At 46.1% G+C, this 13,556-nt stretch overlaps 1 protein-coding gene across 1 annotated transcript; it reads left to right on the top strand.

Moving 5' to 3' along the window:
• Positions 1 to 5,416: 5,416 nt before the first annotated feature.
• On the top strand, positions 5,417 to 9,174 carry LOC311330010 (nicotinamide/nicotinic acid mononucleotide adenylyltransferase 1-like; the record flags this gene model as incomplete). The annotated part of the gene is made up of 3 exons (XM_084461960.1): positions 5,417 to 5,451; positions 7,629 to 7,753; positions 8,771 to 9,174. 3 exons carry the CDS (start codon positions 5,417 to 5,419, stop codon positions 9,172 to 9,174), a joined length of 564 nt encoding a protein of 187 aa, XP_084318086.1.
• Between the last annotated feature and the right edge of the window lie 4,382 nt (positions 9,175 to 13,556).

Below are 13,556 nucleotides of genomic sequence, written 5' to 3'. Positions count from 1 at the left end.
ATACTGAGAATGTCTGTATTTTTTGTACTATATGCTACACAATGTAAAATAAAAGATGTACATATGTATCATAACGTCTCTTGAGTGAATAATCACCTGCTTGCACAGGTGGATGTGCAATGGAAAATTAGCCTAGCTCTCAGATGCTTGCCCTTGGCCCCATGACCTTCTCCACATTGCCTATCCCCGAGCCACAGCCACGATCAGGCATAGCCTAAGTGTGCCAAACAAATGATGTCAGGCCTGAGAAGCAATCCAAATCACTCAAACAAATATGCATTATCAGAGGGGGCAAGAACCTAGAATTGATAGTTATGGCTCTGTTACATCGATATTACTCTAGGCTACTAAAACAACAGTAGAATATCAAATATGATTAAATGTAACACAGATGGCCGAATCCAGCGATCAGACTCAAATCCCACCCTTCTCCCGTGGTCACGTGATACACTATCCAGAATGGCCTCCTTCGTGTTTTGACATACTTTTGTGTTTGTTTCATTCTTGGTAGAAATCGTGTGGATCAATCCATTTAGGGAGGAAAATAGTCTGTTCTGCCTCTTTATTTTTCTTTATTTAACTTTAAGACAATCAAGCCAAACAGTTATTTGCTTAACCAGTTAGCTAGACCATGAATATTTGGTTCTATTAGAAATAGCTGCTGCTAGCTAGCTGGCTGGCTGGCACAATTGTTGTTTAGCCAGTTGGAAATAAAGGAAAAATAATGGAAGAATTGAGTGCCGACGAGGTAAGTTTACAACGGCGATGCTGGTATAAATTACTTTCTGGTGTTGACATGTTTTTTGACAAGGTTGTCCTTCTTGATTTTGGTGTGCTGGGACTACTGCCTCTTGTGGTGCCAACAGAGAACTGCAGGCCAACATTGTCCAGAGTGACGGAGGGAGGGAGTGATAACCGGACAAATGCTATACTATACTAACGCTGGCTTACAGCCACGCACAAAAACACATAGACAAATGTAGGCTATATTGTTGAAAATATTTATTTCAGTACAACAAATGCAGTGTGTAGTAATGTAAAGGAATGTATGAGAAAAGCCTAGCACATTTAGATCAAGGTCCAGGTCAAATTACTTTAAAACCTGAGGTCATTATTTTGCTAGTACGTTGTGCCAGCAAGTGTGCTTCATGTTCTGCTGGAGTGGTACCCAGGATGGTGGGATGTTTTCCAGAGTTCGAGACCTCTGTGTGTAGAGCTGTCCTTCTGGTTCCTGGTTGAAGGAAGGTTCTAAAGGGTTCTAGACTTCTGTGTAAAGAAATGATCTTCTGGATCCTGGTTGAAAGTAGATTCTCCAGGGTTCTAGACTTCTGTGTGGAGAGCTGTTCTCCTGTCATCGTTCACATCCGTGCTACTCTCTGGTTGGGTCGTACATCAGCACCTCTAATCTCTCCAGCAGTAACATTGACCCTCTACTGACCTCACTGGACATGCTGAGGAGATCAATTAAAGGATAATGCTCGTTTTTGACAACCTGACAACCCTCTGTAATATGATCTTTAGAAACGTCTTTCGAAACGAAATAGCTTCCTCGCACAGCGCGCAATCGTTGCTCCAGCACGCTGTGCGCATGCGTGCTGGAGCAAGTGAGGAAGCTATTTCGTTTCGAAAGACGTTTCTAAAGATCAAATTACAGAGGCATGTGAAAAACCACCACATGATTATGCTCTATGTAAGCACAACTAGCGATTCATGAAGACAGATTGATGAAAACAACCGCTTCGCGGCAGGAAATAGATTTTTAGAAACTGCATTCTAAGTGCCCCGACCACCGACATTACATGGATATACTTGGCTCGCGCTGGATTTTAAATTTCTTCTACATGCCTCCGAACTACACCAAAGTGATCTCGGTGAGTCAAACGTCTTATAATATGTCGTAAATAAGGTCCAGGTTGTCAAAAACGAGCATTGTCCTTTAAAGCAGCGTTGACCTCTGAGAAACACGTCCACATTCCCCAGGTGTCCTGTTTCCTCTGTCAGACAGTGCAGACGTTTCCCAGCCTGTGAAAGGACTGGGAGACTCAGAAAACATTTGTTGAACAGCTCTGTACCAAAAGTTTGAGCCGACACCAGAGGCCGACACCTACATCAGGAGGCGTATGCTGAATGAAGCCATAATAAAAAGACATACACCCGCGGTACATAACTGTTCACCAAATGTTTTACCACTATGAATGCCACCCAGTGTCTGAGCCACCCAGTCCTTTCACAGGCTGGGACACATCTACACTGTCTGACAGGACGCCTGGACAACGTGGACGTGTTCCTCAGAGGTCAACACTGCTTTCAGTGGACTCTTCTACATGCCCAGTGGACAGTGGAGGGTCAATGTTACTGCTGGAGAGATTAGTGGTGCTGATGTACGACCCAACCAGAGAGTAGGACGGACGTGAATGATGCCAGGAGAACAGCTCTCCACACAGTAGTTTAGAACCCTGGAGAACCTACCTTCAAACAGGAACCAGAAGAAGAGCCCTTCACACAGAAGTCTAGAACCCTTGAGAACCTACTTTCAACCAGGAACCAGAAGGACAGCTCTCCACACAGAAGTCTGGAGCTCTGGAAAACATTCCACCAACTCGGGTAACATTCCAGCAGAACATGAAGCACACTTGGTAGCGCAGTGTACTAGCAAAATAATGACCTCAGGTAATTTGACTTGAACCTTGATCTAAATGTGCTATGTTAGAAATGTCTAGTGTCAAAGCTAACATGAGAATACAAATGTTTGTATGTGTGTGTGTGTATGTGTGCACGTGTATGTTGTTGTTCTGTGTGTGTGTGTGTGTCTGTGGAGGGGGGGGGGTGCAGTTGTGTGTGTGTGTGTGTGTGTGTGTGTGTAGTTCTGTGTGTGTGTGTGTAGTTCTGTGTGTGTGTGTGTGTGTGTGTGTGTGTGTGTGTGTGCACTGTCCGCACAGGCAGGCGAACATCCAAAACTGGATCTGTCAAATCTGTCAAAACAGACAATAGTAAGATTTTCAGTGCATTATCCTCACTGACAGTGTAATTCAGCCCAGAACATATATATCAGATAGATAAATTGATAGATCGATAGACAGACAGACAGACAGACAGACAGACAGATAGATAGACAGATAGATAGATAGATAGATAGATAGATAGATAGATAGATAGATAGATAGATAGATAGATAGATAGATAGATAGATAGATAGACTTTACCAGCTTTTTCTCGTTAATAAGGACGTTGATGTCCTTCAGACCTGAAATCACAATAGTGAAGCTCGAGCTCACTGATGCAGGGTTCAGCTGGACGTTAATGTCCGTCAGATCTGAAATCACAAAATTAATATTGTTTAACCTGCAAAATGGAGAGCATCAAAAAACAAATGGCTGTCCAGGCTGTTTTGACCTCACCCCATTCCTGTCTACGAGTAGGTCGTCCCGAGCCTTTCAGAGCACGGGTGGAGGAGCAGGAGTGTCGTGTCTGTCTCTCCGACCTCAGAGGCTTGTCCTCCTCCTTCAGCGCCAGGCCCATCGGTGGAGTTGAGGCAGCTGGGGCGACACTCTCCCTGAGGTGAGAGAGGCTCAGCTTGGCCTCCAGCTGCAGCGCTAGGTCGTTGACCTCCGCCTCGATTGTTAGGGAGGCCATCAGAGGTGGAGTGGGTTTACTGGCACCAATGGTGTGAAGCGTTGTGCTGGCAGGTCCACTGGCAGGAGGAGGGTTAGCCCCAGCCTGCTCCCTGACCAGAGGGTTAGCTCCAGCTTGCTCCCTGACAAGAGGGCGGCTCAACACAAGCTTGGTCTCCAGCTGAGGTGTCAAGTCGACTTCAGCCTCGAGTGTTGGAGAGGCCATCACAGGTGAAGCGGGCTTAAGGGCACTCACAGGAGCACGGATGTAGGAGCAGGAGTGCCCTGTCTGTCTGTCCTTCCTCAGAGGCCTGCCCTCTGCCTCTAGTGCCAGGCCAATTGTTGCAGTGGATGTAGGGGCAACACAAGGCCAAAAAGCTGTCTTCCCACTCTCCCTGAGGCGAGGGGGGCTCAGCTTGGCCTCCAGCTGAAGTGCCAAGTCGTTGACCACCTCCTCGAGTGTTGGAGAGGCCATCACAGGGGGAGCAAGCTTAAAGGCACTCACAGGAGCATGGATGTAGGAGCAGGAGTGCCCTGTCTCTCTGTCCTTCCTCAGAGGCCTGCCCTCTGCCTCTAGTGCCAGGCCAGTAGGTGGAGTTGGTGCAGGGGCAACACAAGGCCAAAATCCCATCTTCCCACTCTCCCTTGGGCGAGGGGGGCTCAGCTTGGCCTCCAGTTGCAGCGCTAGGTCGTTGACCTCATCCTCAATTGTTGTAGAGATCAACTGAGGTGGAGTTTTCTGTTTCAATGAAAAGAAAGTCACTGAAGCTAATCCAATAATTTATTTGCTCATTGCTCATGGTATGTAAGTAAATCCTGAGCTTGAGGTTCTCCCTCTTAAGCTCAGCTATAGAAATTGAGTATGGATATTGAGAAATGACAAGATCCTGAGAACCTTTATAGTGGCCTGGCATTAAAGAGTTGTCTGGTCTCAATAGAGAGTGGGTCTAGGTCCAGGACTGTACAAAACCAGATAAAGTTGACTGACCATGCTTACATGGTATATGAAATATAAACCTTTAGGGGGGTTACTTACCTTTTGGTAACCCGACATGGTCCCGTGTGGGCTGGACCAAGGCTCCATGTTGTGTTCTTGAGGGGAAAATTGGACGGTTAATTTAAATTAACTGGGGGCACAGGCTTTACAAGGGCTTTAAGTGTGGGTCAGGCAATTGGCAGTGAACCAGACAATTAACAGTGAACAGTCAACCAGACCACTACACTCACCCAGCATCTGCTTCCGCTGCTGTGGTGGAGTGGCAGCCAGAATGGAGGTCGTCCGAGACCTCCATTCTCTCGCACGCTCCCGAATGCCCAGCGGGTAGACAGCAGGACGCGCAGGAGCTGTAGGAGCCGAGGTTGGACGAGGGCCCATGGTCTGGGCGGAGACACACTGGATGGACGTGGACCAAGGCTCCATGTTGTGTTCTTGAGGGGAAAATTGGACGGTTAATTTAAATTAACTGGGGGCACAGGCTTTACAAGGGCTTTAAGTGTGGGTCAGGCAATTGGCAGTGAACCAGACAATTAACAGTGAACAGTCAACCAGACCACTACACTCACCCAGCATCTGCTTCCGCTGCTGTGGTGGAGTGGCAGCCAGAATGGAGGTCGTCCGAGACCTCCATTCTCTCGCACGCTCCCGAATGCCCAGCGGGTAGACAGCAGGACGCGCAGGAGCTGTAGGAGCCGAGGTTGGACGAGGGCCCATGGTCTGGGCGGAGACACACTGGATGGACGTGTGAGGGATGGCAGCCATGGAGGATCCAGAGGGCTGTGCAGGCAGTTTGATCTCCATGCTGGGCATGGCACGCCTGACGGCCATTCGCTGCCTGTATCTGTTGGTTAGATACACCCGTGGCTGTTTCTTGGGCCGGGCCAGGGCCACATACAGGGGCTTGGTGGCCAGGATGCGTCCGTTCAGCGCTGCAATGGCCCGGGAGGCCTCCTCAGGGGAGGACAGACACACAAACCCAAAGCCCTTGCTGCGGCCGCGCTCCATCACGACTTTGGCACTAATGATGGTACCAAAGGGAGAGAACTCCTTCCTCAGTCGCATCTCATCAATCTCTTCCTTCAAGTTCTTTATGTAGAGACTGATGCCGGTACACTGTTTGATTTGGTCGCCCAGCTCGGCCTCTCGTACATTTCTGGATTTGAAAGGGCCAGCAAACACCTTTTTACCGTTGAGGAGCATGCCATTGATCCTCTTGATGGCCCTCTCAGCGTCCTCCGGAGCCTCAAAGTGCACAAAGCCGTAGCCCTTGGAGCCGTTCTCGTCACTCTCCACTTTACAGGAGAGGATGGTGCCGAAGGCGGAGAAGGTGTCATACAGGGCCTGGCTGTCGATGGACTTCTCCAAACCCTTCAGGAAGATGTTCCCAATTCCGTTGTCCCTCAGGGTGCGGTCGCGTTGAGACCACGTGATCCGGAGCTGTCGGCCCATGACTGTTTCATAGCTCAAGGTGTCAAGAGCGCGTTTGGCGTCAGCTGGCTGCTGGAAGTTGACATATGCGTATCTTGAGGAGCGCCTGGTGATCCTGTCTCTACAGACCCGGATAGAATGGAGTGTCCCCATGGGGCTAAATAAATCATACAGCATGGCCTCTGTCACGTCGGGGTGCAGATCCCCAATGTGCAGGGAGGCCATGGAGAAGTTAGGAGCACTGGATTGCATTGCATACACCAACCACTTCAAAATGTCACTGACCACTGACAGAGAAAAATTTAACTATGAACTAGAATGTGGCTGTCATAGTCATACTGTGACATCATTGTGTTCAAATATGATGTCATATCATTGTGAGACAATCTGTTACAGTATGGCCAAACTTCTAATTCTAGAATTGCCATGACTGACTCAAGTCAAGGAAGAAGTATTAATTATTTATATAGTTAGGTTAAATACGTTTATTATTATGGCCTGTGCAAAAATGTAATAAAAATAACAAAATTAATATGACTAAGGCAACAAACTCATTTTGTCCTCCCCTCCTTGAATAGAGTGTGTAATTCCGATTATATCCACTGGGTGGCAATGCTGTAAAATGGGCATGGGGAGTAGAGTGTCAAAATAACGCTCGTTTGGAATTCCCTTCAACATCATTTTCAGGGCTGTCGCATGTCAACAGCCTGTCACAAACTATGGCTTACCATAACCATTGTTAATGAATGAATCTTATATTAACTGAAGCTAAGCTTTCGGAGAGGGAAAGTCATGTGTCCCGATCTCAGACGATGTGGCAGGCCGGTTGTTTTGGAGTTTTGGTTTTACACGTGCATGTTTCGTTTGCAGTGAGAGTGCAGTTATATTCTTTTGCAGTGCAGTTTACATTATTTTGCAGTGAGAGTGCAGTGTTATAATTTAAGCCTGGAGCGTCTGGGGGGGCGGGCAGCTATAGGGGGTTTGGGGAGCGTCCCGAGCCATGCTGGTGTGCATTTGAAATGAAATGATTAATATAGCCATGTCCTTTTTCTAACGCCTGTGTGGTGTGTGTGTGTGTGTGTGTGTTCTGACGCCGGACCCCACCGGTTAAAAAAAGGTGGTGGCAGCGCAATTCGCTATTGAACCCAGAAACCAGCTCCTCCCTCTGTTGGGTGGTTCTGGTTCTTTTCAGTAGGCTACGCCAAATGCAGCATGCTACATCCAAACTGTGCCTGCTACATCTGGTGTACTACACCTGCACACACTCAACATAACGAGACAATCAAAACAAACTGACAAAATTAACTGAAGGATTTGCAGCTAGAGATGAATGCGCTGATATGGTCTCAGTCTCAGTGAAGATAATATGAGGAAGGTGTTTTTTATAGTCAGGGAGTCTGAAACAAAAGCACCGTTCGTGCTGACTATGCATGACTGGTTTTCATTGATGTCTCATTAACTGGCTGAACTTCATCTTTCACCCCGGTGCCAAAAGCCACCCCATTGTGTGAAATGTTTTGGAGCCATACGCATCCCATGTTACTAAGTACGGTCTCATTCGGAACATGTCCCATCTTGTCTCTGTTACCTAGACACCACTATGGAGAGGTGGTGGCCGCAGATCAGAACAATGACGAAGTGGACACTGTCAAGCATTCCAATAGGAGGAGGATGGAGGAGCACGCTCCTGAATGCCCAGCCTCCTATCACGCAAGAGGTATATTCGAAAACTAGCGTACTCAAGTCAAAGACAAAAGAAGTGTGTATAGCAAACTACTACGGCCAAACACTGTTCAAGGGAGCTTACATATTTATATCTTTAAATATATTATCTATATATCTATTAATAGTCTGATAGTCTGCCATCTGTATGGAAGAGGTCTGGTCTTTCAAACTACAGTAGTGATATTGACGGCGATGAGTTTTGAAAAGTAGAAAGACCTTGCTTCAGTTGTTCTACACCCAGAGACAGAGGGTGTGAATGTATGGTAGAGTGGCAACACCCCGTCACACCAACTGAAGGAGAAAGGTAAGGTGAGACAGCAGGTGATCTGCCCAGAGGTGAAAAGGTAAAACAAGAACAAACGGTGCTGAAGACTCCATTGTCTGCAGCATCTCGGAACATCGTGATCCAGCCTTCCAACCTCGTCTGGCAACATTCCTCACACATGCATGAAGCCGATTAACCCATGTAAACCTTTGATGTTACATGGGCTACGTAGGCGAAGTAGGCTATGTCATGTATTATACCTCCCTAAATCGTTTTATCTCATTTGACCTGAAACGCACCCATTTCAGCTATTGCCTTTTGTTCATTTTCCTAATGCAAAATGTTCCCATTTATTTTTGAATTCAGGTATTCTAAATTAACTTAAGGATTCTCAAATCAAAAAGCAGTTGAAAGTGGTTTAACATTCCAAAGCATCCCCAAATCATAAATCCCACTATTCAGGGTAGTCATTGTGTAAACGGGATTTTCAGTGCTTGTGATGATTTTAACACTGACTTAGTTTCACCCCATTCTCTTTCTCTCTCTCCCTCTCTCTCTCTCTCTCTCTCTCTCTCTCTCTCTCTCTCTCCCTCTCTCTCTTTCTATCTCTCCCTCTCTCTCTCTCTCTCTCTCTCTCCCCCTCTTTCTATCTCTCTCTCCCTCTCTCTCTCCCTCTCTCTCTCCCTCCCTCCCTCTCTCTCTTTCTATCTCTCTATCTCTCCCTCTCTCTTCGCTCCCCGTCAGACGGCCCTCAGCTGAAGTTGCTGTGCGGCGCCGACGTGCTGGAATCCTTCGCCGTCCCCAACCTCTGGAAGCCGGAGGACATCTCCGAGATCGCGGGCCGCTACGGCCTCGTCTGCATCACCCGCAGCGGCAGCGACGCCTACAAGTTCATCCACCAGACGGATGCCCTCTGGAGGCACCGGCAGAACATCCACGTGGTCCGCGAGTGGGTGACCAACGAGATCTCGGCCACTCACGTGAGGCGGGCGCTGCGCCGCGGCCGGAGCGTCCGGTACCTGCTGCCCGACCCCGTGGTGCGCTACATCCGGGAGCAGAGCCTGTACAGCGCGGAGAGCGAGCAGAAAAACGCTGACGTCGTCCTGGCCCCTTTGCAGAGATACACAGGCTCCGCCTCCTCCAGCTGAGCTAGCCTCCCCATCACCCGCTGCCTCACAGCCTCCCCCAGGACCACCTCTCCTCTAGCGGGGGCGGGGATAGGTTTTGTGGCTGGACTGATTATTGTCGCTTTTTGTTTCCGTTGGTTTTGACACTATGAAGTAGTCCACGTCCGTCCGCCAGTGCCTCGTCAAAAACGCGTGACTTTTCTGATAAGGAAGATTTAGTTTGCTCTGTTTCAGTAGAGCATCTTTTCCTGAGGTCTTCTCTTCACAGAACAGGTGGAACAGAGACGGGACAGAACGCTTGCTACATGCTGTGAAAGCGCCCTGTGATTTGTAGGTCGAAGTATAGCATAGTTATAATCCAATCAGCTGACACTAAAGTGTCATACGCAATAATGTTCACATTGGTGCCGATACAGACGGCAGCAAGGGTTGCCCTTAATGTGTTGTATATTAGTGAAATTGCATAGTGCAACCTTGGTCGAGTAGGGCTAGGTAACTATACAGGGCATTTACTGATTCCAGTGTGAAGAAATTAGAATACCTTGTTTAAGATCAAACATGTTTTACATGGAAATGAGACACCACTCCAACCTAGTAACCTAATCTGTTTGTTTTTGAATACTGGTGTGAGAGCAACTGACTGTTTTTGATGGGTGTGTTTTACTGTTCTCATACAGAACGGTGCTAAAAGATGCATGGAACCTGACAGTGATGGTGGAATGTAAAAGGGATAACGGAGACGGTACAAACAAACAACTTCCATTCAACACCTCAACACCTCAAGTTGTTAACAGTGGCACTCAAACAGAATTGAATCTAAGCAAAAGCACATTACTACTGTATTTGATATATACTGTATCAGCAAGGAACAAATGAAATGCATTCATCTTCATAGTCACATTCATCTTGGTGTTTTTGGCAATGTCAAATGGCCACACAAGGTTTTTTTTTCTACCTCAATAGCCTTGGCAGGAAAACACCCCAGACACAGTTTTCTGCATAGCGTCGATAGTTTAGTTTGTCTTTCAGTTTCTCATTTGGAGAGCTAGAGAGAGGAGATAGAGAGAGATTCAACTATGTTCATTTTCCAAGTTGTAGTAGTTTGTCACCTACTTATGTTCTACAGTAGGTCAAAATACTTTAATAATTGTCTGTGCTCCCCGGGGGAGAAGAGGATTGTCATACAAGCTGCACGCAGTCAAGTATGACATGTCTTGTTCCCATCCCATATCTTAGAGGAACACCAACCCCATCCTTAGCCCTCAGGTGACAGCGAATGAACAGAAGGCACACCTCCCTCTATCCCTCATAAGCGAATCCCTGCGATAGCCGACCGTCACATCCTGTTCAGTCTACAGGTGACAGTTTTTCCTCCACCTTCGTATTGCAGCTTGAGCACCCCGTCTGAAAATGCCAGTGGGCTTCTGTGGGACGTGGGACATGCTCAGCAATGTCAACATGGAGGATTATATGATTGCACTTGGTAAGTTCTAAATTGTAAAAATGTAATATCTAAAGTGAACGCCTGGTCATCTCCAAATTTCCTTCATTAAATTTAGGTCATTATGATGATGCTACAGTATGCACGGTTTTCAGGGCCAGAGTTGAGTTTTTTTAGTGTCTTGATCATTTGATAACCGATCATTGGTGGTATTAAGAGACTTGGTTTGACACGTTTACCTTGCCGGGCAGCTGGATGGGCGAGACTGTAACAAACCAACTGGCGCGTCAGGCTCAGGGCGTGTGTTTCTGCTCGCTCCTTGTACTTACCATTGATCCATCCATTTGTTGACTATGCAAATATTACTTACGCTTGTTGAATCAGTCAAATGTTATCAATTTCACTGATATTGTGTGTGAAAATGTTCAAGTAGGCCTATTTGTCGATATAGGCTATAGCCTACATTGGAATATGCTGCCATACGAGAAGAGCACAATAAAACAAAATAAGCATCAATAAAATATTAGAATGAGAATTAGAATATAGGCTAGTAGGCTAAGGATCATTCAAAAGACATAAAGCACTGGGCTATCTCTGGAACTAATCGCTTTTATGGCCTGATATCTTCATCTAGAGGGTAAAGATGTGCACTGCTGCAGGCTGTCTGGGATCCTTGACTATGTCCTTGGCTCTGTTAAGAACCCTGCTTGTGTAAATGTTCTTTAAAGATGGAACATCAGCACCAATTGTGATGAGCTATACAGACAATTCTTTCTAGAGGTTTGTGATTTTGAGAAGTCAAGTTGCCAAACCAAACATTGATGGAACCAGTTAGAATGCTGGCAGTAGAATTGGCACAGATTGATTACAGGCCAGTGCTCATTTTGAATTTCTTGTTCATAGAAAATAAAGACGCTTATGTGCCTTCTTTATAATGGCTTGGAGACAGATCTTCTGGTGGCTGTAGACCAAGGCATTTAAATAAGCATTTCTACTTCTCCATATAGAATTGTGCTGTAGGCTACATTTTTCCTTCTGAAATCAACAATGACTTCTTTAGTTGTGCCTACATTAAAATGTGATTATTATTAGCACACCAGCTGACTAAATGATTCTCTATAATTTACTTCATCATTCACAATAAACACAGTTACTGTTGTATATTCTTAAAATTTAACAATAGAATTATTTTGGAATTTGGCAGTGCAATCATGAATAAAAAGTGAGTAGGATAATGGGATCAGCACGCTCACACACACACATACGCAGGCTTATAAGCTCCCTGTCCCTCCGCAGGTATCAGTGCTATCACACGTAAGATTGCCCTGAGGTTGAATCTGAGGAAGGTGATCGAGACCTGTACGTGATCAAGACCCTCAGCCCCTTACGAAACTACACCTTTCCCTTCACATTGGGACGGGAGTTTGAGGAGTTCACCAAGGGACTGGATGACCGACACTGCAAGGTACTTGTCAGGCTCAGTCAAGTTGAGAAAATGTTGAATGTTCCATGTTATATGATGATGTTTTTGTACATTATTAACAAATAGTATCATTTTGTAAACGTGCAGGGATGATGTGTGTGTGTGTGTGTGTGTGTGTGTGTGTGTGTGTGTGTGTGTGTCTTTCAGTCATTGGTGACATGGGAGGGTGCCAGGCTGGTGGCTGAGCAGACAGGGGAGAAGAGGAACAGAGGCTGGGCACACTGGATTGAGGATGATCAACTGCATTTGGTAAGAAGTTTGAACTGAAGACAAAAACTTAAACGGGGTAACCAATCGCCTTGAGGCAGCAAAGCGAAGTGGTCGGCGGGGGGGGGGGGGGGGTATATCACTTCTGCCTGTCAATGTGCGTGTGAATAGGCTAACTCGTATTCACCTAACATGTATCTTTTCTCTGTGCTTAGGAGCTGTACTGTGAAGGTCAAGTCTGCAAGCAAGTTTTAAAAAAGAGCATAGTGAAGAAATGTTGAAGATGAATTGTCTGGACCCTAAATGATAGGGAGAGCCTTGTTAAATACATTTTCTGTTTTGTTTTGTTCTTGGACTTAACTGCTCATTATGCAATACAAACGAGAAGTACAAATGAGGGAATGGTGTATGACGTTGTCCGGCCACTAGAGGGCACCATTTGATTATTGTTATCAGGTTGTCTGGTAAAGTCCCTCTGATCATGGATGGAAAACCACTGTGTCCTGCACATCTCTTGGATGGTAAACCGAAGCTTTGAAAAATGAGTTTCACATTGCACTGGTTTAGAGAACCTCAAAGAAAAATAGCATCTGAGCTGAACTGCCACAGTCTCTTATTATTGCACAGGACCCATATATCTATTGCATAAGACTGCATCTGCAGTGCCCTAGCTGTCTGATAATAAGTCATGGTGTGGAGTTGAGCATAATATAGGACACATCAATTGCACCCTTACCTAATGCATATGCTGTCCACAGTTGTGTCCCCATGGTAGTTAATCTTTTTTTGCCAAAATATTCTATATAGGTTATGTGTCTGCGCCCAACTTTATACTGAGAATTTCTGTGTATTTTTTGTACTATATGCTACACAATGTAAAATAAAAGATGTACATATGTATCATAACGTCTCTTGAGTGAATAATCACCTGCTTGCACAGGTGGATGTGCAATGGAAAATTAGCCTAGCTCTCAGATGCTTGCCCTTGGCCCCATGACCTTCTCCACATTGCCTATCCCCGAGCCACAGCCACGATCAGGCATAGCCTAAGTGTGCCAAACAAATGATGTCAGGCCTGAGAAGCAATCCAAATCACTCAAACAAATATGCATTATCAGAGGGGGCAAGAACCTAGAATTGATAGTTATGGCTCTGTTACATCGATATTACTCTAGGCTACTAAAACAACAGTAGAATATCAAATATGATTAAATGTAACACAGATGGCCGAATCCAGCGATCAGACTCAAATCCCACCCTTCTCCCGTGGTC

Source organism: Borostomias antarcticus, assembly GCF_949987555.1.
Source record: "Borostomias antarcticus genome assembly, chromosome: 3".
Lineage (NCBI taxonomy): Eukaryota > Metazoa > Chordata > Actinopteri > Stomiiformes > Stomiidae > Borostomias > Borostomias antarcticus.
The sequence above is the reverse complement of the archived record's forward strand: the minus strand, read 5'-3'. Positions and strand labels throughout refer to the sequence as shown.